Source organism: Mugil cephalus, chromosome 23 (genome assembly GCF_022458985.1).
Source record: "Mugil cephalus isolate CIBA_MC_2020 chromosome 23, CIBA_Mcephalus_1.1, whole genome shotgun sequence".
NCBI classification, from domain to species: domain Eukaryota; kingdom Metazoa; phylum Chordata; class Actinopteri; order Mugiliformes; family Mugilidae; genus Mugil; species Mugil cephalus.
Genome location: NC_061792.1, coordinates 14,204,619 through 14,228,929, shown reverse-complemented (window position 1 = coordinate 14,228,929; position 24,311 = coordinate 14,204,619). Strand labels below are relative to the sequence as shown.

Sequence of the window (24,311 nt, the reverse complement as noted above, 5' to 3'; positions counted from 1 at the left end):
AATACAACAGCCAGTAGCTTAAAGCACCTGAATCTTTATTGAACACTCACTGAGTGCATTCTGCAGGTGTACATTCATTTCTTAGAGCAATTATTATAGTTACAGTGAATAAAAGTGAATTACAGTTTATTAAAAGCAAAAAAAGGCTTTTGACACAAAGTTTCTCAGTTGTGAACTGGTTTACAGTCAATGAAGCACTATAATGAAGTAAAATAATATAACATTTTCAAATGGACATAATAAAGTATCAGAGAAAATGAATATGAAGTAAAAGGAAATATTTACATTTTAATTAGTATTTTCTTAAAGATACCAGAGAGTGACAGATCATTCTTCTAGAATAAATCCAGTTATCAATAAACAAAACAAAATAAAAATACACAAAACCAACTAGTAACACACCCTTTCTTTGTTTTTGATGTAATTAAATATAACATCACATGGTGTCAGTCATAGATAAGAGTTCCATAAAAGAATAATCTGGAGTAATTTTTGTATCAACAATCACTTATATAACACTCCTGATCATCATTTAAAAAATACAAATGAAATAATTAGAGTTTTTTAAACTAATATCACCACAATCAACATTTCACCCAATGATCAACGGATAAAAACAATGATTCTCTGATTGATGATGAAGATCACGTTACCACCTGAAGAACAGCTGCTTCACCATATTTCAAAGTGCTGGTGTTTCTTGAAGGGGGTTCTGTCCTTGATTTTGTTGCTGAAGAGTCTAGAAACAGTGAAGCAGAGAGCAGACGTCACTCAGGACAGAACAACACAACAACTAATCATACAACTACTGTCAGATTATTGTCTGAGAGCCTCTGAGCAGCAGGTTGTGAAGTGATGGAGCACTGATGGAGGTCAGCTCACCGCACAGTGTGGATGGAGGGGTTGATGGAGGGCAGCTGCAGTAACAGGTCAGTGGAAGCATCAGTGATCTGGTTGTGACTCAGACTGGAACACAAACACAACAACAAGTGTCAAAGCTGTGACAGTAACACACCATGTCACACTGCTGGATGCTGAGAGGGGAAGGAGGGAGGGGGTCAGACACTCACTCCAGGACCTGGACTTTGTGCAGCTGTGAGCTGAGTGGGAGCAGCAGCTGGTCAGTGAGCTGACAGTGACTGAGGTCCAGCTCCGTCAGACCTTCACTGAACTCCAGCATCTGGACCAAAGCCCCACAGGTCCTCTGGTCCAGTCTACTGTGACTCAGATCCAGCTCTCCACCCAGGGCTCCACACAGGGACACGGCCCGTCTCACCGTGTCCTCCTCACTGTGGACAGGGACCAGGGACACCAGCTGGAGGAGGACGGTTTTACTGACTCTGAACAGGAGACACAGAGCAGACTGTTAGGAAGCATCAACATGAAGGAACGAGCTGGTCTCTGGTTCAGGTCCCTGGTCTTCACCTCAGATGGACCCTGTCGAGGACAGGAAACAGCAGCTCCAGTCCACTGTCCTCCACCTCACAGTGTCTCAGGTCCAGCTGTGTGTCCATGCTGCTGTGTCTCAGGACGGTGGAAACGACCCTGCAGTCGTCACCAGTCAGACTCAGAGACTCAGTCTGAGCCTCCTCTGGTGTCTCCACACAGGAGGAGCAGGACAGGTCCAAGCTGTGCTGCAGAGTCCTCAGGAGACCTGACGACGCCCCCTGCTGGTCGTCAGAGGCAGCACAGCAGTGGATGAACCTCAGCAGCTGATTCCTGTCGACACTGGTGGTAGAAATAAAAGTTACACAATTAACACACATAATTATCAGGGAGGACAATTGACTCATGTCCAGAGTGTTGGACACTAGTGACACTGATGATGTCTGACCTGAGCTGAGAGACTCTGTCCAGTGCAGAGAGGATGGACTGTAGTCCCTCTCCTGGTATGGACGTCCACAGCAGGTTCAGCTTCACTCTGTCACTGTGTTTGAGGACGAAGAGCAGAGCAGCACAGTCCACTGAGTCCAGCTCTCTACAGCTCAGACTGATCACATGATCCAAAGACCTCAGTAAACCTGGTACAGAGAGACCGGCCTGAGCTCTGTACAGTTCTCTGATGGAGGTCATCACAAAGCTGGGACTGGGCCTGGAAGGAAACAGTTTATAAGTTAACAGCTGATGAACAGCATCATGTCCTATAAAGACTAGAGAGGACCAAGTGTCTCTGGTCAAATATCCAGAACCCTGAATGAGCACCTTGTCAACACCATCCTGTCCAGAAAGGGAAGCAGTCGAGTAGTGTTCTCCTGCAGGAACCGGTTCTTCCTCAGGTTCACAGTGATGATCTGATCTGACGACTGTAGCAGGTAGTGAAGAAGCTCCCAGTCCAGACGACAGGAGCTCAGGTCTCCTCCAACTTTACTCAACAAGGACAACGTCAAGTGTTTGTCCTGGACTTCATGGACGAGGGTCAGAAGCTGCTGGAGAATCTCTTCACTCAGTCTGAAAAGTTCACAAGATGAAATCAATTCAACTATGTTCAAATTGTTATTTCTATTTTATGTTGGTCACTGGACTGAGGGAAGATACTTACTTGAGTGTTAGAGGACCATCATGAAGCAGCAGAGACATGAGACACTGAGCAGAGATGCAGGACTCAGTCAGGTCTAAGAGTCTGACTGTCCAGTATCTGAGCAGAGAAGATAAACTACTGACAACCTCCAACATTAATCTGTCTGATGGCTGGACTGTCTGAGGAACAAGATGAAGCTCTTCAACTACTAATGGACAGACCAGTCTGCCTCTTCTGATCCACTGACACAGGAACGGGACCATGTTGTTGGAAAGTCTGGAATGAATGAGAAGTAGAGAAGATATTAACATTCATTAATACAACTGTAACTGTTGAATGTGGACAGTAGATAAATGCTGCTATGAGAGGAAGAGACAGGATCATTTAATGAGAACCTCAGACTGTGGAGACATGTTGTCCTTCTGAAGAGGTTGGAGGCTCCTCTGACTGACATCTTTAAGGCTGTGAGGGTGAGATCCACTTTAGATCCACAGAGATGGAGAACTCTCCCCACAGAACAACAGGTTTTCCTGCGTAACTTTCCTGTTAAGATCAGGTTGAAGTCAAGAAGCTGCAGCAGAGACGACAACTGATGGACGTCCTCTCTGGACCTCACAGAGATGGAAGAACACACAGACTGGAAGAACTCTGGAGGACAACTGAAACACAGAGAAGACAAACTGTGGAAAAAAGACTAAACTCATATCTTAATTAAAATGTAGAAGAGCTAACTAACATACCTGAGCTGTGAGATATAAGGCAGACACTGCAGGAAACTCCTCACTTCACTCTCTCCATGTGAGCAGACTCTCAGCTCCACTGGTTTCTTCTCTGATTGGAGTTTCATCACTTCCAGGAGGATGGAGGTCTTTCTCTCTGAGAGGTCTATGAACCAGACTGTAGGAGACTGGAAAACTGACTGGAATGATGGAAGGAGTCTTGGACCTGTTTTAGTCTCATAGTCCTTCACATGGGAGAACAGATCCAGCAGGAAGTTACATGGATATTTCTTATAATAACTCATGTAATCTTCATCTAAAGGGAATGTTTGATATGTGCAGACTGATGATAACAGCTCCACTATCTCCTCTCCTGTCTGATTTTCTGTCTCTGTTGCTGCACAGAACAGATTCGATAAGAACCTGGTTTGTTGATGAAGATATGAACTCTGAGGATAAAACCTGGAACAATAAGAAGGAAACATTTAGAGATGATTTGATGTCAGCTGCATAAATACAACCACACACTACTGATGGACTCCATCTAGTACATGTCTGTCCTGGATAGAATGAAATTACTGCACTTTAACTGCATGTTTCTCCGTTCTTGTCTCAAGTGTTGTTGTGTTTCTATCAGGAGGTGTTAACATGTGTGTGTTGTTGTCACTGAGCTTCAATGTTCTGGAGTAGTGGTGGAGCTGAACCTGAATACAGTATTCAGAAAGACACAAATAACGTGTTTTTGTACAAATACTGATTTTGAAGAAATAGTTTTAAAATAATTTGTATTAGAGAACAAGACAAACATGGTATCAAAAATCTGCCTCTCCTCATGTGACCACACTGAATATTTGTGTGTCTCCCCTGATTGAGTGATGTTCAGGAGTAGGGAGGTAAAGATTTCATGATAAACCGTGGTAAAATTCCTGATGGTTAGTATTAACATTCAGATTCTTATTTTCATTTAGACCGTGTCTGATTACTGTACGGAATAAGTCATGATGATATGACTCATTTCTGGTTGTATCATCTCCATGAACACCACCCACAACTACACAGCGAGTGCAAGGTGAGTTAACTAGTAGCTGAATGCAGGATGTGGGGACTTAGGAATAGAGGAGAATGTCATAGTTTATCTGTCAAACTATAGTTGATCAATAAAGGAAAGTGAAGTTTGAAGTGTTACCTAACGTTACTCCTGTAAAAATACATGTTATTGACACGACACGTAGCAGCAGAACAACATGTGTTTCTGTTGTGTACCAAGGCTGACACTTAATTATGCATGTTTGGTCTGTTTCCTCTCCAGCTGCACTAGCTCTGCACCACTTCTAATATGAATACGAATATTCTAATATCCTTCTAATGGGATCCTTAAAATAAACAACAAACAACCATAAAACGTTCTGTGTTAGAAACAAATCCTAAAGGAAACATTGAAACATGATTTGTTTTTACAGGAGTAACGTTAATGTGTGTGTCTCAGTCAGATAATAATAATAATAAATTTGCTTTTCCATTATAAACACAGTGGGCGTGCAGCAGGTAAACACAGTGATGCTATGGCTGCTACAACCTCAAGTTCATTGTGCTTGTTTGTTTTTTCTAAATAAAATGTGGTCAAATGATTTCAGTGTGTGTATCAGTACTTTTTGATTATTTTCAGCACATTTCAACAATACTGTGATAATAATGATAACCATGATAACTCTGGTCACAATAATGATGATATGAAGTTTTCATGTTACATCTCTATTCAGGAGTCAGGGTGAAAAGTCTGGACTCTGTAACAAAGGAGGTTCTGACTGGACCAAACACGACTTAACTACATCACTAGTTTTGTTGAACAGATTTTTAACTGGGTTGTGGAGGCAGCAAATAAGTTTTAGGAAGCAGAGTTTGACCTGGAGATTATTCTGTGACGTTACATTAGTATTGAGACGTCTGCAGTCAGGTTCTCTCATGTTAGCATTAGCCTGTTAGCTTGGTAACTCACACTATTATCTACTGGTGATGGTAAATGTTGTTGCTTTTATGTAGTGATTTTCTACATATTGGTACTAAAAGATCTTTACAGTCAAAGGAGATGTTTCTTTGACTATAAATATTTTTGAGTTCCCATTTGCTCACACAAACACATCTTCACACACCAGTTTAATGCAATGGGAAAAAAGACTAAACTCCTGTTTAAATTAAAATGTAGAAGAGCTAACTAACATACCTGAGCTGTGAGATATAAGGCAGACACTGCAGGAAACTCCTCACTTCACTCTCTCCATGTGAGCAGACTCTCAGCTCCACTGGTTTCTTCTCTGATTGGAGTTTCATCACTTCCAGGAGGATGGAGGTCTTTCTCTCTGAGAGGTCTATGGACCAGACTGTAGGAGACTGGAAAACTGACTGGAATGATGGAAGGAGTCTCAGACCTGATTTAGTCTCATAGTCCTTCACATGGGAGAACAGATACAGCAGGAAGTTACTCTGATATTTCTTATCATCATCATCCTTTATGTTTCTCCCGTTTAAAGGGAATGTCTGATATGTGCAGACTGATGATAACAGCTCCACTATCTTCTCTCCTGTCTGATTTTCTGTCTCTGCTGCTGCACAGAACAGATTCAACAAGAACCTGGTTTGTTGATGAAGATCTGAACTCTGAGGAACAAACCTGGAACAATAAGAAGGAAACATTTAGAGATGATTTGATGTCAGCTGCATAAATACAACCACACACTACTGATGGACTCCATCTAGTACATGTCTGTCCTGGATAGAATTAAATTACTGCACTTTAACTGCATGTTTCTTCATTCTTGTCTCAAGTGTTGTTGTGTTTCTATCAGGAGGTGTTAACATGTGTGTGTTGTTGTCACTGAGCTTCAATGTTCTGGAGTAGTGGTGGAGCTGAACCTGAATACAGTATTCAGAAAGACACAAATAACGTGTTTTTGTACAAATACTGATTTTGAAGAAATAGTTTTAAAATAATTTGTATTTGAGAACAAGACAAACATGGTATCAAAAATCTGCCTCTCCTCATGTGACCACACTGAATATTTGTGTGTCTCCCCTGATTGAGTGATGTTCAGGAGTAGGGAGGTAAAGATTTCATGATAAACTGTGGTAAAATTCCTGATGGTTAGTATTAACATTCAGATTCTTATTTTCATTCAGACCGTGTCTGATTACTGTACGGAATAAGTCATGATGATATGACTCATTTCTGGTTGTATCATCTCCATGAACACCACCCACAACTACACAGCGAGTGCAAGGTGAGTTAACTAGTAGCTGAATGCAGGATGTGGGGACTTAGGAATAGAGGAGAATGTCATAGTTTATCTGTCAAACTATAGTTGATCAATAAAGGAAAGTGAAGTTTGAAGTGTTACCTAACGTTACTCCTGTAAAAATACATGTTATTGACATGACACGTAGCAGCAGAACAACATGTGTTTCTGTTGTGTACCAAGGCTGACACTTAATTATGCATGTTTGGTCTGTTTCCTCTCCAGCTGCACTAGCTCTGCTCCACTTCTAATATGAATATGAATATTCTAATATCCTTCTAATGGGATCCTTAAAATAAACAACAAACAACCATAAAACGTTCTGTGTTAGAAACAAATCCTAAAGGAAACATTGAAACATGTTTTGTTTTTACAGGAGTAACGTTAATGTGTGTGTCTCAGTCAGATAATTATAACAATAAATCTGCTTTTCCATTATAAACACAGTGGGCGTGCAGCAGGTAAACACAGTGATGCTATGGCTGCTACAACCTCAAGTTCATTGTGCTTGTTTGTTTATTTCTAAATAAAATGTGGTCAAATGATTTCAGTGTGTGTATCAGTACTTTTTGATTATTTTGAGCACATTTCAACAATACTGTGATAATAATGATAACCATGATAACTCTGGTCACAATGATGATGATATGAAGTTTTCATGTTGTTACATCTCTATTCAGGAGTCAGGGTGAAAAGTCTGGACTCCGTAACAAAGGAGGTTCTGACTGGACCAAACACGACTTAACTACATCACTAGTTTTGTTGAACAGATTTTTAACTGGGTTGTGGAGGCAGCAAATAAGTTTTAGGAAGCAGAGTTTGACCTGGAGATTATTCTGTGACGTTACATTAGTATTGAGACGTCTGCAGTCAGGTTCTCTCATGTTAGCATTAGCCTGTTAGCTTGGTAATTCAGACTATTATCTACTGGTGATGGTAAATGTTGTTGCTTTTATATAGTGATTTTCTACATATTGGTACTAAAAGATCTTTACGGTCACAGACACATCGACCCATTAACACACACACATTTTCACACACCAGTGTCACACAATGGAAACAACTGGATTTTCAGTGTCTTGCTCAAGGACACTTCAGCATGTGTCACATTGTGGGGATGGAACCTCTAACCTCTCTACCTACTGAGCCATAGTCTCCTCTGTTATGACACAAGAACCAAATCATCATCACAGTCATGTTCTGCCCCTTCAAGTCAGCCTGAATCACCTCTACTAGCTGCTTTTAATGTAAAACCATCAATATCACATGTACATCCAGAATTATTAGAATGGATAACTGAAGAATATTTATTTTTACACTAACAAATCCTAAATTAGAAATGTAACTAAAAAAGAAATGGATTTTTAGACCTATTATGAATTTTATCCAAATACAAACACACTGGATGGTCTGCACAGCCCTATTCTGGAGGAAGAGACTGAAATACTGAACCTTTCTACTTAGTGAAGATACAGATTTTAAATCAAAAATCATGACACCAATGATTTAAATTAAATAACAGCGTTTTGAAAACCAAAATCAGCTACTTTATTTGATCTCTTGTTGATTTGTTGAATCTATAATAAAGACTCAGTTTGATAAACTGATCAGACATGGACAGAAAATCTAAGACTTCAAGACAAGGAGCAATTAAACCAGTCCAATAAATATAGTGGAGTAAAGAGAACAATGTTTCCCTCTGAAACAGACCAGAGAGGAAATATAACTGAACGATGAGTCCATGAGGAGAAAGTCACAATGAGGAAATATATCAGTGATGACAAGGACACACACATAAATATTTGAAAATAGTTCAATGATGTTAGAATGAATGGAGCTTGAAATATTTCCACAACTTGTTTTCAGAGCACATCTCTTCTTGTGTAGAGTTGATGATGTAAAGAAGAAGTGATTTACCTGAGCTGTGAGATATAAGGCAGACACTGCAGGAAACTCCTCACTTCACTCTCTTCATGTGAGCAGCCTCTCAGCTCCACTGGTTTCTTCTCTGATTGGAGTTTCATCACTTCCAGGAGGATGGAGGTCTTTCTCTCTGAGAGGTCTATGAACCAGACTGTAGGAGCTGACTGGAAAACTGACTGGAATGATGGAAGGAGTCTCAGACCTGTTTTAGTCTCATAGTCCTTTACATGGGAGCACAGATCCAGCAGGAGGTCACAATGATCTTTCTTGTCATCATCATCATCATCATCATCATCATCCATATAATCCATGTAATCTTCATCTAAAGAGAATGTTTCATCCTTGCAGACTGATGATAACAGCTCCACTATCTTCTCTCCTGTCTGATTTTCTCTCTCTGCTGCTGCACAGAACAGATTCAACAAGAACCTGGTTTGTTGATGAGGATCTGAACTCCAAGGAACAAACCTGGAACAATAAGAAGGAAACATTTACAGATGATTTGATGTCAGCTGCATAAATACAACCACACACTACTGATGGACTCCATCTAGTACATGTCTGTCCCTAATAAAACTCAAGAAAGAATATAGAGACAGCAAAATAGAGGTGGGGCAAAGTGGAGCTGGACGTGGGGATACACGTCGTTCGAACTTTTGGACAGTGTGATTGGTCAGAGACCAGCAAACAGGTGACAGGGGCGCTGAACTCAGCCACAGCTGCCACAGACAGACACGCAGCTTGTGAACAGGCAAGGCAGGCAACTGCTTGGGGCCCCCTGGCCCAGGGAGAGTTGGCGCCCAAGGGCTGTTTTATGTACCGAAATGTCTCAAAAATACATATATTTACAAAAAAAAAAAAAAAGTTTGAAAAAACAATGACAGAGAGAACTGAAAAAGTCAGCTTGTTTTTCAACCAGTCTCCCTGTTAAAAATAAAGGTTTAAATAAAATTAACAACAATGGGCGATTTGCAATGACATCATCTCAGTAGGAAACCTCCTGAACGGGGCCCCATGTCAATCCCACCTCAAGTTAACCTGTTTGATGTTAATAGACTGCAATGGAAAAGAAGCTGAGGGAAAATGAAGAGGAGTTATCAATCTGGTAGTGAGAAGACAGTGGTAAGTGGAGCAGATAATGATATAAGCATAACATGACCAGTAAATGACTGCTGTTACTGAACAATGGTGTTACTTTGTGTGAGACCGACCTGTGCTAACATTAGCTTCAGAACATGACTACTGCATAAATCTGACGCTAACGCTAACTTATGCAAATGTTAGCTGCTGTTCAAGTGTCTCCCTGGTACGTTGGTCTACCGTTAAGTTTGACACGTAAAAACGGTAACATTGTTAGGTTAATTACTTCACGTTCGTTAGTTTGCACGCTGAGCTGGACTCCACTCCACTCGCCGTGACCGACTCGAGTGCGACGGCGCACGTGGCTCTGTCCACTGCCATGATGGACGGTTATGGCCAGCAATTTACAAAAAGAAGAAAAAAAAAATGCAAGGGTCACCTAATGTTAGTTGTTGTCCTGTCCCCCTTGACAGGAAGTAGCAGCACTCTATTAATGTACTAGCTATTAGGGTAGAAGAAAGTAAATAAGCTTACTCACAGTGTTGAAATGTGGAGTATTCAGTATTACACTATCAGTATTGCCCCTAAACAGCTATTTACATATGCAACCGTTTTTCTTAACTTTTAAAATTTTTATGCAGTACTGATTGTAAGGTTTTAGGCTACTTGTTGTACCATGCTTGATGTGTCTGTCTGCTGTGTGGACATGGGTGTTTGTTTAAGTACAACATGTTTGGGTTGATTTGAATGGAAAAAGAGCATTTAAGCATTAATCTATGAATGCTATGTCAGCAATGAATGATGAAAGCTATGCACAAGATGAACAATTAAAAATCTCTCTCATCTCTCTTCAGGATCATTACTTAAAATTATGACCACAAAACAGACAGCTGTGCCCCTACCAAATGCTGAAGATGAAAACAGTAAGTCCAGTATTCCATAAAGACTTAATTTGATAAACTGATCATACATGGACAGAAAATCTAACACTTTAAGACAACAAGAAGCTAAACCAGTCCGATAAAAATAAATAATAATAATAAAAGAAATAATGAACAAACATCACAGGAATATCTGAAATAGTTCAATGATGTTAGAATGAATGGAGCTTGAAATATTTCCACAACTTGTTTTCAGAGCACATCTCTTCTTGTGTAGAGTTGATGATGTAAAGAAGAAGTGATTTACCTGAGCTCTGAGATATAAGGCAGACACTGCAGGAAACTCCTCACTTCACTCTCTTCATGTGAGCAGCCTCTCAGCATCACTGGTTTCTTCTCTGATTGGAGTTTCATCACTTCCAGGACGATGGAGGTTATTCTCTCTGAGAGGTCTATGAACCAGACTATAGGAGACTGGAAAACTGACTGTAATGATGGAAGGAGTCTCAGACCTGTTTTAGTCTCATAGTCCTTCACATGGGAGCACAGATCCAGCAGGAAGTCACAAGGATATTTATCATCATCATCCATATAATCTTCATCTGAAGGGAATGTTTGATATGTGCAGACTGATGATAACAGCTCCACTATCTTCTCTCCTGTCTGATTTTCTCTCTCTGCTGCTGCACAGAACAGATTAAACAAGAACTTGGTTTGTTCTTCAAGGTTTGAACTCTGAGGATCAAACCTGGAACAATAAGAAGGAAACATTTAGAGATGATTTGATGTCAGCTGCATAAATACAACCACACACTACTGATGGACTCCATCTAGTACATGTCTGTCCTGGAGAGAATGAAATTACTGCACTTTAACTGCATGTTTCTTCATTCTTGTCTCAAGTGTTGTTGTGTTTCTATCAGGAGGTGTTAACATGTGTGTGTTGTTGTCACTGAGCTTCAATGTTCTGGAGTAGTGGTGGAGCTGAACCTGAATACAGTATTCAGAAAGACACAAATAACGTGTTTTTGTACAAATACTGATTTTGAACAAATAGTTTTAAAATCATTTGTATTTGAGAACAAGACAAACATGGTATCAAAAAGCTGCCTCTCCTCATGTGACCACACTGAATATTTATGTGTCTCCCCTGATTGAGTGATGTTCAGGAGTAGGGAGGTAAAGATTTCATGATAAACTGTGGTAAAATTCCTGATGGTTAGTATTAACATTCAGATTCTTATTTTCATTTAGACCGTGTCTGATTACTGTACGGAATAAGTCATGATGATATGACTCATTTCTGGTTGTATCATCTCCATGAACACCACCCACAACTACACAGCGAGTGCAAGGTGAGTTAACTAGTAGCTGAATGCAGGATGTGGGGACTTAGGAATAGAGGAGAATGTCATAGTTTATCTGTCAAACTATAGTTGATCAATAAAGGAAAGTGAAGTTTGAAGTGTTACCTAACGTTACTCCTGTAAAAATACATGTTATTGACACGACACGTAGCAGCAGAACAACATGTGTTTCTGTTGTGTACCAAGGCTGACACTTAATTATGCATGTTTGGTCTGTTTCCTCTCCAGCTGCACTAGCTCTGCTCCACTTCTAATATGAATATGAATATTCTAACATCCTTCTAATGGGATCCTTAAAATAAACAACAAACAACCATAAAACATTCTGTGTTAGAAACAAATCCTAAAGGAAACATTGAAACATGTTTTGTTTTTACAGGAGTAACGTTAATGTGTGTGTCTCAGTCAGATAATAATAATAATAATAAATCTGCTTTTCCATTATAAACACAGTGGGCGTGCAGCAGGTAAACACAGTGATGCTATGGCTGCTACAACCTCAAGTTCATTGTGCTTGTTTGTTTTTTTCTAAATAAAATGTGGTCAAATGATTTCAGTGTGTGTATCAGTACTTTTTGATTATTTTCAGCACATTTCAACAATACTGTGATAATAATGATGACCATGATAACTCTGGTCACAATAATGATGATATGAAGTTTTCATGTTGTTACATCTCTATTCAGGAGTCAGGGTGAAAAGTCTGGACTCCGTAACAAAGGAGGTTCTGACTGGACCAAACACGACTTAACTACATCACTAGTTTTGTTGAATAGATTTTTAACTGGGTTGTGGAGGCAGCAAATAAGTTTTAGGAAGCAGAGTTTGACCTGGAGATTATTCTGTGACGTTACATTAGTATTGAGACGTCTGCAGTCAGGTTCTCTCATGTTAGCATTAGCCTGTTAGCTTGGTAATTCAGACTATTATCTACTGGTGATGGTAAATGTTGTTGCTTTTATATAGTGATTTTCTACATATTGGTACTAAAAGATCTTTACGGTCACAGACACATCGACCCATTAACACACACACATTTTCACACACCAGTGTCACACAATGGAAACAACTGGATTTTCAGTGTCTTGCTCAAGGACACTTCAGCATGTGTCACATTGTGGGGATGGAACCTCTAACCTCTCTATCTACTGAGCCATAGTCTCCTCTGTTATGACACAAGGACCAAATCATCATCACAGTCATGTTCTGCCCCTTCAAGTCAGCCTGAATCACCTCTACTAGCTGCTTTTAATGTAAAACCATCAATATCACATGTACATCCAGAATTATTAGAATGGATAACTGAAGAATATTTATTTTTACACTAACAAATCCTAAATTAGAAATGTAACTAAAAAAGAAATGGATTTTTAGACCTATTATGAATTTTATCCAAATACAAACACACTGGATGGTCTGCACAGCCCTATTCTGGAGGAAGAGACTGAAATACTGAACCTTTCTACTTAGTGAAGATACAGATTTTAAATCAAAAATCATGACACCAATGATTTAAATTAAATAACAGCGTTTTGAAAACCAAAATCAGCTACTTTATTTGATCTCTTGTTGATTTGTTGAATCTATAATAAAGACTCAGTTTGATAAACTGATCAGACATGGACAGAAAATCTAAGACTTCAAGACAAGGAGCAATTAAACCAGTCCAATAAATATAGTGGAGTAAAGAGAACAATGTTTCCCTCTGAAACAGACCAGAGAGGAAATATAACTGAAAGATGAGTCCATGAGGAGAAAGTCACAATGAGGAAATATATCAGTGATGACAAGGACACACACATAAATATTTGAAAATAGTTCAATGATGTTAGAATGAATGGAGCTTGAAATATTTCCACAACTTGTTTTCAGAGCACATCTCTTCTTGTGTAGAGTTGATGATGTAAAGAAGAAGTGATTTACCTGAGCTGTGAGATATAAGGCAGACACTGCAGGAAACTCCTCACTTCACTCTCTTCATGTGAGCAGCCTCTCAGCTCCACTGGTTTCTTCTCTGATTGGAGTTTCATCACTTCCAGGAGGATGGAGGTCTTTCTCTCTGAGAGGTCTATGAACCAGACTGTAGGAGCTGACTGGAAAACTGACTGGAATGATGGAAGGAGTCTCAGACCTGTTTTAGTCTCATAGTCCTTTACATGGGAGCACAGATCCAGCAGGAGGTCACAATGATCTTTCTTGTCATCATCATCATCATCATCATCATCATCATCCATATAATCCATGTAATCTTCATCTAAAGAGAATGTTTCATCCTTGCAGACTGATGATAACAGCTCCACTATCTTCTCTCCTGTCTGATTTTCTCTCTCTGCTGCTGCACAGAACAGATTCAACAAGAACCTGGTTTGTTGATGAGGATCTGAACTCCAAGGAACAAACCTGGAACAATAAGAAGGAAACATTTACAGATGATTTGATGTCAGCTGCATAAATACAACCACACACTACTGATGGACTCCATCTAGTACATGTCTGTCCCTAATAAAACTCAAGAAAGAATATAGAGACAGCAAAATAGAGGTGGGGCAAAGTGGAGCTGGACGTGGGGATACACGTCGTTCGAACTTTTGGACAGTGTGATTGGTCAGAGACCAGCAAACAGGTGACAGGGGCGCTGAACTCAGCCACAGCTGCCACAGACAGACACGCAGCTTGTGAACAGGCAAGGCAGGCAACTGCTTGGGGCCCCCTGGCCCAGGGAGAGTTGGCGCCCAAGGGCTGTTTTATGTACCGAAATGTCTCAAAAATACATATATTTACAAAAAAAAAAAAAAAAGTTTGAAAAAACAATGACAGAGAGAACTGAAAAAGTCAGCTTGTTTTTCAACCAGTCTCCCTGTTAAAAATAAAGGTTTAAATAAAATTAACAACAATGGGCGATTTGCAATGACATCATCTCAGTAGGAAACCTCCTGAACGGGGCCCCATGTCAATCCCACCTCAAGTTAACCTGTTTGATGTTAATAGACTGCAATGGAAAAGAAGCTGAGGGAAAATGAAGAGGAGTTATCAATCTGGTAGTGAGAAGACAGTGGTAAGTGGAGCAGATAATGATATAAGCATAACATGACCAGTAAATGACTGCTGTTACTGAACAATGGTGTTACTTTGTGTGAGACCGACCTGTGCTAACATTAGCTTCAGAACATGACTACTGCATAAATCTGACGCTAACGCTAACTTATGCAAATGTTAGCTGCTGTTCAAGTGTCTCCCTGGTACGTTGGTCTACCGTTAAGTTTGACACGTAAAAACGGTAACATTGTTAGGTTAATTACTTCACGTTCGTTAGTTTGCACGCTGAGCTGGACTCCACTCCACTCGCCGTGACCGACTCGAGTGCGACGGCGCACGTGGCTCTGTCCACTGCCATGATGGACGGTTATGGCCAGCAATTTACAAAAAGAAGAAAAAAAAATGCAAGGGTCACCTAATGTTAGTTGTTGTCCTGTCCCCCTTGACAGGAAGTAGCAGCACTCTATTAATGTACTAGCTATTAGGGTAGAAGAAAGTAAATAAGCTTACTCACAGTATTGAAATGTGGAGTATTCAGTATTACAATATCAGTATTGCCCCTAAACAGCTATTTACATATGCAACCGTTTTTCTTAACTTTTAAAATTTTTATGCAGTACTGATTGTAAGGTTTTAGGCTACTTGTTGTACCATGCTTGATGTGTCTGTCTGCTGTGTGGACATGGGTGTTTGTTTAAGTACAACATGTTTGGGTTGATTTGAATGGAAAAAGAGCATTTAAGCATTAATCTATGAATGCTATGTCAGCAATGAATGATGAAAGCTATGCACAAGATGAACAATTAAAAATCTCTCTCATCTCTCTTCAGGATCATTACTTAAAATTATGACCACAAAACAGACAGCTGTGCCCCTACCAAATGCTGAAGATGAAAACAGTAAGTCCAGTATTCCATAAAGACTTAATTTGATAAACTGATCATACATGGACAGAAAATCTAACACTTTAAGACAACAAGAAGCTAAACCAGTCCGATAAAAATAAATAATAATAATAAAAGAAATAATGAACAAACATCACAGGAATATCTGAAATAGTTCAATGATGTTAGAATGAATGGAGCTTGAAATATTTCCACAACTTGTTTTCAGAGCACATCTCTTCTTGTGTAGAGTTGATGATGTAAAGAAGAAGTGATTTACCTGAGCTCTGAGATATAAGGCAGACACTGCAGGAAACTCCTCACTTCACTCTCTTCATGTGAGCAGCCTCTCAGCATCACTGGTTTCTTCTCTGATTGGAGTTTCATCACTTCCAGGACGATGGAGGTTATTCTCTCTGAGAGGTCTATGAACCAGACTATAGGAGACTGGAAAACTGACTGTAATGATGGAAGGAGTCTCAGACCTGTTTTAGTCTCATAGTCCTTCACATGGGAGCACAGATCCAGCAGGAAGTCACAAGGATATTTATCATCATCATCCATATAATCTTCATCTGAAGGGAATGTTTGATATGTGCAGACTGATGATAACAGCTCCACTATCTTCTCTCCTGTCTGATTTTCTCTCTCTGCTGCTGCACAGAACAGATTAAACAAGAACTTGGTTTGTTCTTCAAGGTTTGAACTCTGAGGATCAAACCTGGAACAATAAGAAGGAAACATTTAGAGATGATTTGATGTCAGCTGCATAAATACAACCACACACTACTGATGGACTCCATCTAGTACATGTCTGTCCTGGAGAGAATGAAATTACTGCACTTTAACTGCATGTTTCTTCATTCTTGTCTCAAGTGTTGTTGTGTTTCTATCAGGAGGTGTTAACATGTGTGTGTTGTTGTCACTGAGCTTCAATGTTCTGGAGTAGTGGTGGAGCTGAACCTGAATACAGTATTCAGAAAGACACAAATAACGTGTTTTTGTACAAATACTGATTTTGAACAAATAGTTTTAAAATCATTTGTATTTGAGAACAAGACAAACATGGTATCAAAAAGCTGCCTCTCCTCATGTGACCACACTGAATATTTATGTGTCTCCCCTGATTGAGTGATGTTCAGGAGTAGGGAGGTAAAGATTTCATGATAAACTGTGGTAAAATTCCTGATGGTTAGTATTAACATTCAGATTCTTATTTTCATTTAGACCGTGTCTGATTACTGTACGGAATAAGTCATGATGATATGACTCATTTCTGGTTGTATCATCTCCATGAACACCACCCACAACTACACAGCGAGTGCACTAGTAGTAGCTAACTAGTAGCTGAATGCAGGATGTGGGGACTTAGGAATAGAGGAGAATGTCATAGTTTATCTGTCAAACTATAGTTGATCAATAAAGGAAACTGAAGTTTGAAGTGTTACTTAACGTTACTCCTGTAAAAATACATGTTATTGACACGACACGTAGCAGCAGAACAACATGTGTTTCTGTTGTGTACCAAGGCTGACACTTAATTATGCATGTTTGGTCTGTTTCCTCTCCAGCTGCACTAGCTCTGCTCCACTTCTAATATGAATATGAATATTCTAACATCCTTCTAATGGGATCCTTAAAATAAACAACAAACAACCATAAAACATTCTGTGTTAGAAACAAATCCTAAAGGAAACATTGAAACATGTTTTGTTTTTACAGGAGTAACGTTAATGTGTGTGTCTCAGTCAGATAATAATAATAATAATAATAATATATTTGCTTTTCCATTATAAACACAGTGGGCGTGCAGCAGGTAAACACAGTGATGCTATGGCTGCTACAACCTCAAGTTCATTGTGCTTGTTTGTTTATTTCTAAATAAAATGTGCTCAAATGATTTCAGTGTGTGTATCAGTACTTTTTGATTATTTTGAGCACATTTCAACAATACTGTGATAATAATGATAACCATGATAACTCTGGTCACAATAATGATGATATGAAGTTTTCATGTTGTTACATCTCTATTCAGGAGTCAGGGTGAAAAGTCTGGACTCTGTAACAAAGGAGGTTCTGACTGGACCAAACACGACTTAACTACATCACTAGTTTTGTTGAATAGATTTTTAACTGGGTTGTGGAGGCAGCAAATAAGTTTTAGGAAGCAGAGTTTGACCTGGAGATTATTCTGTGACGTTACATTAGTATTGAGACGTCTGCAGTCAGGTTCTCTCATGTTAGCATTAGCCTGTTAGCTTGGTAATTCAGACTATTATACTACTACTGGTAATGGTAAATGTTGTTGCTTTTATATAGTGATTTTCTACATATTGGTACTAAAAGATCTTTACAGTCACAGGAGATGTTTCTTTGACTATAAAGCTGTTTGAGTTCCCATTTGCTCACACAAACATATCTTCACACATCAGTGCAATACAATGGAAAAAAAAAATAAACTCCTGTTTAAATTAAAATGTAGAAGAGCTAACTAACATACCTGAGCTGTGAGATATAAGGCAGACACTGCAGGAAACTCCTCACTTCACTCTCTTCATGTGAGCAGCCTCTCAGCTCCACTGGTTTCTTCTCTGATTGGAGTTTCATCACTTCCAGGAGGATGGAGGTCTTTCTCTCTGAGAGGTCTATGGACCAGACTGTAGGAAACTGGAAAACTGACTGTAATGATGGAAGGAGTCTCAGACCTGTTTCAGTCTTGTCAGAGTACAGGTCCAGGAGGAAATCACACCATCTCTGTTTCAGAGGGAATGTTTTGTATCTGCAGACTGATGATAACAGCTCCACTATCTTCTCTCCTGTCTGATTTTCTCTCTCTGCTGCTGCACAGAACAGATTCCCAAAGACTCTGGTTTCTTCTGAAGGTTCTGATGTCTGAGAGTTAAAACTGAAATCACAAACATTTAAACAAACAGAAAACATGTGATTGATAACATGTCCTAAAATACTGTCTGATAATAAAATGAACAGTGTTCAAGATGTGGTATCCAACATGATAAATGAGTAAAGCAAAGGCTGTTAAAATACAGTGATTTCAAAACTAGAGTAACACTGACACACTTCAAATAACTAAAAACCATCATGGACTAAATAGTAAATGGTCTTTCAACAATTAGTATTCAAAGCTGTTTATAGTCACAAGGTGTGAAACCACAAACTACATCCTAAAAATGTTGACAAAGTTTAAATATTGTTGTTCTGACACTTTGTCCAGATCAACAGTGATGATAGAGGATTTAGTGCAGGCCTGTTCCATTAAAATACATTCACTAGTGTACCTAATGTTTTGTCACTCTGGCCTGTTTAAATGTGTGTGCTTGTCTGAAGGAGTGGGTCATGTGACATTGTGACTGTACAGAGGTTTGAGTAACTCTAGGTAGAAAGAACATTTACCCTTTAGTCCATGATGGTTTTTAGTTCTTGGAAATGTGTTAGTACGACTCTAGTTTTGAAATCACTGGATTTTATCAGTTATTGCTTTGCCCAGTTTTTCAATAGAGTATCTATCATGTTACCACATCACTCATTTTGACAAACACACACACACACACGTTCACACACTGTTTCCACTGGGACCAACTTGTTGTTCAGTGTCATGTGACGAGGATCAAACCATTAACTCAGAAAACCTGAGCTACTGAGAGACAGCCTCCACAATGGACAACATATAATATATAGGAAAGAGCAGCACATTATTAGACTAAAATCTGAGGGATGAGAAAATGAAATCAACAATTATATTGAAGAAAATAATAAGGTTTGTTGTAAAAGCTGCTCTTGTATCTACTGTTTCAGTGTCATGTCAGTGTTTGTGATGGGTTTCATGTCTGCAGCTACATCCTCTGTTATCATCCATCCATCCATCACCTAGAGACACTTTACTGGTGGAGCTGGACTCTATTCTAGCTGGGACTGGGTAAGAGGTAGACAACACCTTGGACAGGTTCTCAGTTCATTATGGTGTTAACACAGAGTCACAGTCATGTTCACAGTCAGCTCCTTTTAGAAATCTCTGGCAACAACTTTAATTATCAAATTACAAATTATTTAAAGATTCAACATTTGAATATCGTCCCCTAAAGGGCTGTACACCTTCCAAGAACATCATTATGATTAAAATTCAGTTGTGTTCATTGTTTGTCATTGTTGTACTTGTATCATTTGTTGTTTTCTTCAAACATCTACAACCACAAGAGACACCTCCTACATACAGAAACGATCTTTTAAATGGCTCAATCAGTCCCAATATTATTCATCCATCACAGTGAGGCTAGTTTGATTCTTCAAAATATAATGTAACTTCAGTAACAGCTTAATATTAAAGACTTGTTATAACAGATGGACAGACTGAATCTGGGTAAGAGGTTGTGGAATAATTATGACTCTAAAGTAAAATCTTACCTGAGCGAGCTGATGTACGGTAGTGCCTGTAAGAGGGACTCACACAGGTTCTGGCAGACAGAAGTCACTCTGTCCCCGTACAGACAGACATTCACCTTCTTATTCATCTTCTTAGTCATTCTCTGCATGACTTCAACAGCTCTGTCAAACAGACGTCTTTTACCCTCAACTGGAAGGTGTAGCTGATTTCCAGCTTTACCAAGCAAGGTCACATAGTCCATCTGTCTGTCACTGAGAAGGAAAATCTTCCACAGCTGCTGTGGCAGAGGGTCACACCTAGAAAGAAAAGAAGAGCCCATTATCTGGTTATTGAACTAATCCAGAGTTAGTGTCATTCTCAGTTTAAAAGCAGTAGAGTGAGTCCTACCATTGGACATTTTCCAGACATCCAAACAGTTGTCTCATTCCTTGCTCTGATATCGTTGCATCCTCTAGGTTCAGCTGTGCTTTCCTTTCCTTATGCTGACTGAGCACATAGGCCAGAGCACAGCAAGGGGAACAGTCCAGACTCTCTTCACTGAGGTCAAGCTGGTAGTCCAGTCTGTCCAGAAGGTAGATGCATGCCTCAGGACTCTGGGACTCATACAAGCACTGACATAAGAACAGTATGTCGACATTGAGCCCACTGTCCTCAGAGTCATCCACACCTTGCTTCTTTAGACCAGGAGAAAATGTGGTTATCATCTCCTTTAAGAACCAGTCAGATGTATTTTTGAGATCATCAGCTGGAATCAGAAGCCTCATCAAAGTAGGTTTCCTCTCACTCAACAATCGACACATGAAAGGGATCAGATGTTTCATGTGTCTCATCTCCTCAGTGAGACACTGCTTTAACACATCTCTGATTTGATCAGGATTCTTCAACAGCCACAGAGCTGCAAAAAACTCCTGCACTGTGTAATGTAGAAAGGCGTATATTGTTTCTGTTTCAGTACAGGCGGCTTTGATAAGAAGTGGTTTCAGGAAGGAAAGGACACAGCTGTCTTCACAGGACACTTCAGTCAGGTTCACAGTTTTTCCTCGGGTGGCAAGAAAAGCAACCTCAGCCAAAGACAGTATTTCGTTCTTGTTGGTGCTGATGAACGAATTGAGATCTTTGTTCTTTGTTTTGTTGCTGTTTATCTGAAGACAGTGACGAACAATATTGATGTAGATTTCCGTCTCAGTGCACGGCTGTGGAGAGCCTCCTGATGAGAAGCAGGCAGCCACCATCAGTGCATACACTGGGACATGGCAAAGAGTCACCAACTCCAGGTTGGTCACAATCTTCTCTTGTTCTTCACCGAGTGCTGCAGATAAGTATGATCTGATTGTCTGCTCACTAAAGCCTTTCACCTCCACTCTGACACAGTCTCCATAAAAGAAGTCTTCCTCGTCAGCTGGTCTGCATGTTAAGATGATCTTTGCATCAGGTAGAAGGTCTTTCTCTACAAGTCTCTTCACCACTGATGAACAGAGATCTGTGATTCCATCCAAAATGATTGTCACATTGTCAGAGTTCCTCTTCATATCGTCTAAGACCTCTTCAGCCCCTTCTTCTGGTCCAATGGACACATTGAAAAGAAGCTCCTCTAAACTCCTGGCTGCTGTGATGTTGGATGTTTCTCTCATATCAAAGTAAAACATGTAGTCTAACTCCTTGTTGTCTCTTTCTGCCCAGAGTCTCAGCACTTCATGAGTGAGAGCTGTCTTTCCGATTCCAGGCTTCCCAACCAAGACTATGTTCTTATATGTTTTCAGTAGGTCACTGGGGGAAATTTCTGCTTTGTCCTCAGGGATGTATGTCCTGAGCTTTTTAGGGCGAATCATTTTGCTTTTCTTTCTCTTAAATTTCTTTATTTTAGATGGAGAAACATTGTCTTGTGTATCTAATACAAGTGAAGTGTACGACAGATCCAGCTTCTTTTCTGCAAACAGTTTTCTACTTGTCATCCAAAACTCATTTGATAACCTCCGTGCTTTTGACTTTAGCTTGGCCTGGTATCTGTGGCATGACTTTGGTCCTAAAATATATATAATATAAAAATAAATAAAAAAAAAATACAACAAAGTTATAAATGTAACAAAATTAATGGCAAATGTGACCCATTTTCAGTAAGAATTTTGACTCCTACCTTGTAAATTGTTTATATCCCCTTGCGGGTCCTCCTTGAAAGAAAAGCAGCTGATCCAGTGATGCAGGTCAAACTTCCTGGCCTCAGTGGAAGCATCACTCTTTAAGGTCCTCTTTCTCGTTGTGTCAATAATCCTGAGTAACTCGTAGCAGGCTGCTTCCCCCTTTTTTATAACTGAGTCCAGTATTTTTCTTGTTTTATCATAGTCATCCCTCTCTGCTTGTATTTTGCTGACTTCTTCATCACTGAGAACATTTTTCTGATACAAGTTCTCCAAAATCACAGAGAGATTCTTGAACTCTCCCACAAGGTGGATTCTGGCACTCCTGACATAATCTAAGGCAGACTGTGTCGTACAAGCCATTAGTTCTGTGTGTTCTGCTCACAGATGCAGCTTCGCTGATCTGGAGGAAAAGACATCAGGTTAAATATTTATAGGTTAACATCAACCCGATTAATGTATTTCAGTTCAAGCAAGGATACCTCAAAGACAATGGACAACTAACTACGTTAAGCTGTTCAGTGCCTCCGGAATTACCCCACAACAAACAATAGGAAAAACATAACAAAACCACAAGAACATAGTGTCATTGTCAGTTTGATGTCTTATTTTGTGTTAATTAATCCCTTTTAATCTCTCACACCACCACAACAGTTCCTCTGTCCACCATGTTACCACAACAGAGTGTGATCATCATCATTTGGAAAGCACTCACAGAGAGCAGGTGACACAGGAGTGAAGGACACTGTCAAATATAGAAAGGGTCATGAGTTAAAAAACGTCTACAAGACGCAAGTTAAAAAACAAATTAGGGTCCCTGAAATAAAATTAATACGTGATCATGTTAAAAGGAATGCCTCTTGATCTGCTGTATGCAAATGTCAAGGAGGTGCACACACTATTACAGCTCTTCCAGCCATCGACAGACAATTTTGTTCAGCCAGGAGGAATACTTCCTCTCTGACAGCTAAGTTTGGTCTAACCCTGTCACCCTATGGCCCACATGTCAAACTTAAGGCCAATTTTGATGTATTATCTATCAAATCTAATTGGCCCTCATGTATGCTGCATTGATACCACAAATACCAGAGTGCATCGCAATGGTTGAATGATACTAAATGATACTAAATGTTAACCTGTTTGCAGCAGACCGTTGTTCTTTAGAGGCCAATAAAACGCGAAACTCTTCAAAGTGAAGAATTTCAGTCTTTGTATCACCTGTACATTTTCCTACAGAAGCTATTGACCAGTCTTACATCAAGGCTTACAGTAAATCACTGCTTATTCTGGGTGACTTCCCTCAAGGCGTCTGTCAGATATTACATTCAGGAAAAAAAGACTGACCAGATGAACATTCTCCTTGGTTCTTAGGCATCACTAACAGCTTTCAGTCTCAGTGCACAAGTGATCAATTTAATGTTGAAATGTTGTAAATCTGATGAAATTCCCTCAAGACTCTCCTGTGACATTACGTTCAGGAAAAAAAGACAGATTAACATTCAACCTGATACTGAGGCATCACTAGCAGCTATCAGAAAGTTCATGTTCTAACAAATTTACAGCTTTGCAGAAGAAGGATGTTTTCTTTTAAAATCAATGAAGAGATCAGCTGAGTGGTCACTCTTGAAGGACACACAACTGGCTTCAGGTTCCACAGAGTCTGGACTCCTGACAGAAGAACAACATTGATTACGTTTATAGAATACACTTATTAAATAAAATGTATGTCTTGATAAAATCCTGAGAGATTGAAAGAAAATTTATCATTAATGTGACACACAGGCTACAGACTCCTGGTTGAATACATCCATCAACCAGTGAAGTTACAGTTTAAATCTGTAGCTGTCCAAATTCATATTATATAATACATGGAGAGAGATTGAAGTACAGAATAATGTCACATTGACCAGCTGACCTTTGACTTTTTAGATATAAAATGTAAAAACTTGAGAACAGGAGAAAAAAATTCTCTTGTTGAGAGAAATGTTGTCAAAAATTGCAGCATGCGTTTTGCATATTTGAGATCAATTTAATGTTTATTCCAAATAAATGATTGAAATGACGAAATTCCCTTTTTGG

At 39.5% G+C, this 24,311-nt stretch overlaps 1 protein-coding gene across 7 annotated transcripts; it reads right to left on the bottom strand.

The window, feature by feature from the left end:
* Positions 1–14: 14 nt before the first annotated feature.
* On the bottom strand, positions 15–22,931 carry LOC125000721. 7 transcript variants are annotated; one of them, XM_047576356.1, is made up of 16 exons: positions 22,232–22,931; positions 20,485–22,120; positions 20,118–20,393; positions 18,404–18,603; positions 15,979–16,183; positions 13,702–14,178; positions 10,719–11,159; positions 8,445–8,918; positions 2,914–3,177; positions 2,540–2,794; positions 2,203–2,448; positions 1,835–2,092; positions 1,426–1,728; positions 1,071–1,340; positions 883–966; positions 15–739 (listed from the first exon to the last, which is right to left on the bottom strand). In XM_047576356.1, exons 1-16 carry the CDS (start codon positions 22,593–22,595, stop codon positions 673–675), a joined length of 5,820 nt encoding a protein of 1,939 aa, XP_047432312.1. In that variant the 5' UTR covers positions 22,596–22,931; the 3' UTR covers positions 15–672. The 7 variants fall into 7 exon arrangements, with proteins under 7 accessions (XP_047432312.1, XP_047432313.1, XP_047432309.1 ...); XM_047576357.1 differs by having other exon boundaries at positions 10,719–11,062; positions 14,082–14,178; positions 15,979–16,419; positions 18,199–18,603; positions 22,232–22,927; XM_047576353.1 differs by having other exon boundaries at positions 15,979–16,419; positions 18,199–18,603; positions 22,232–22,918.
* Between the last annotated feature and the right edge of the window lie 1,380 nt (positions 22,932–24,311).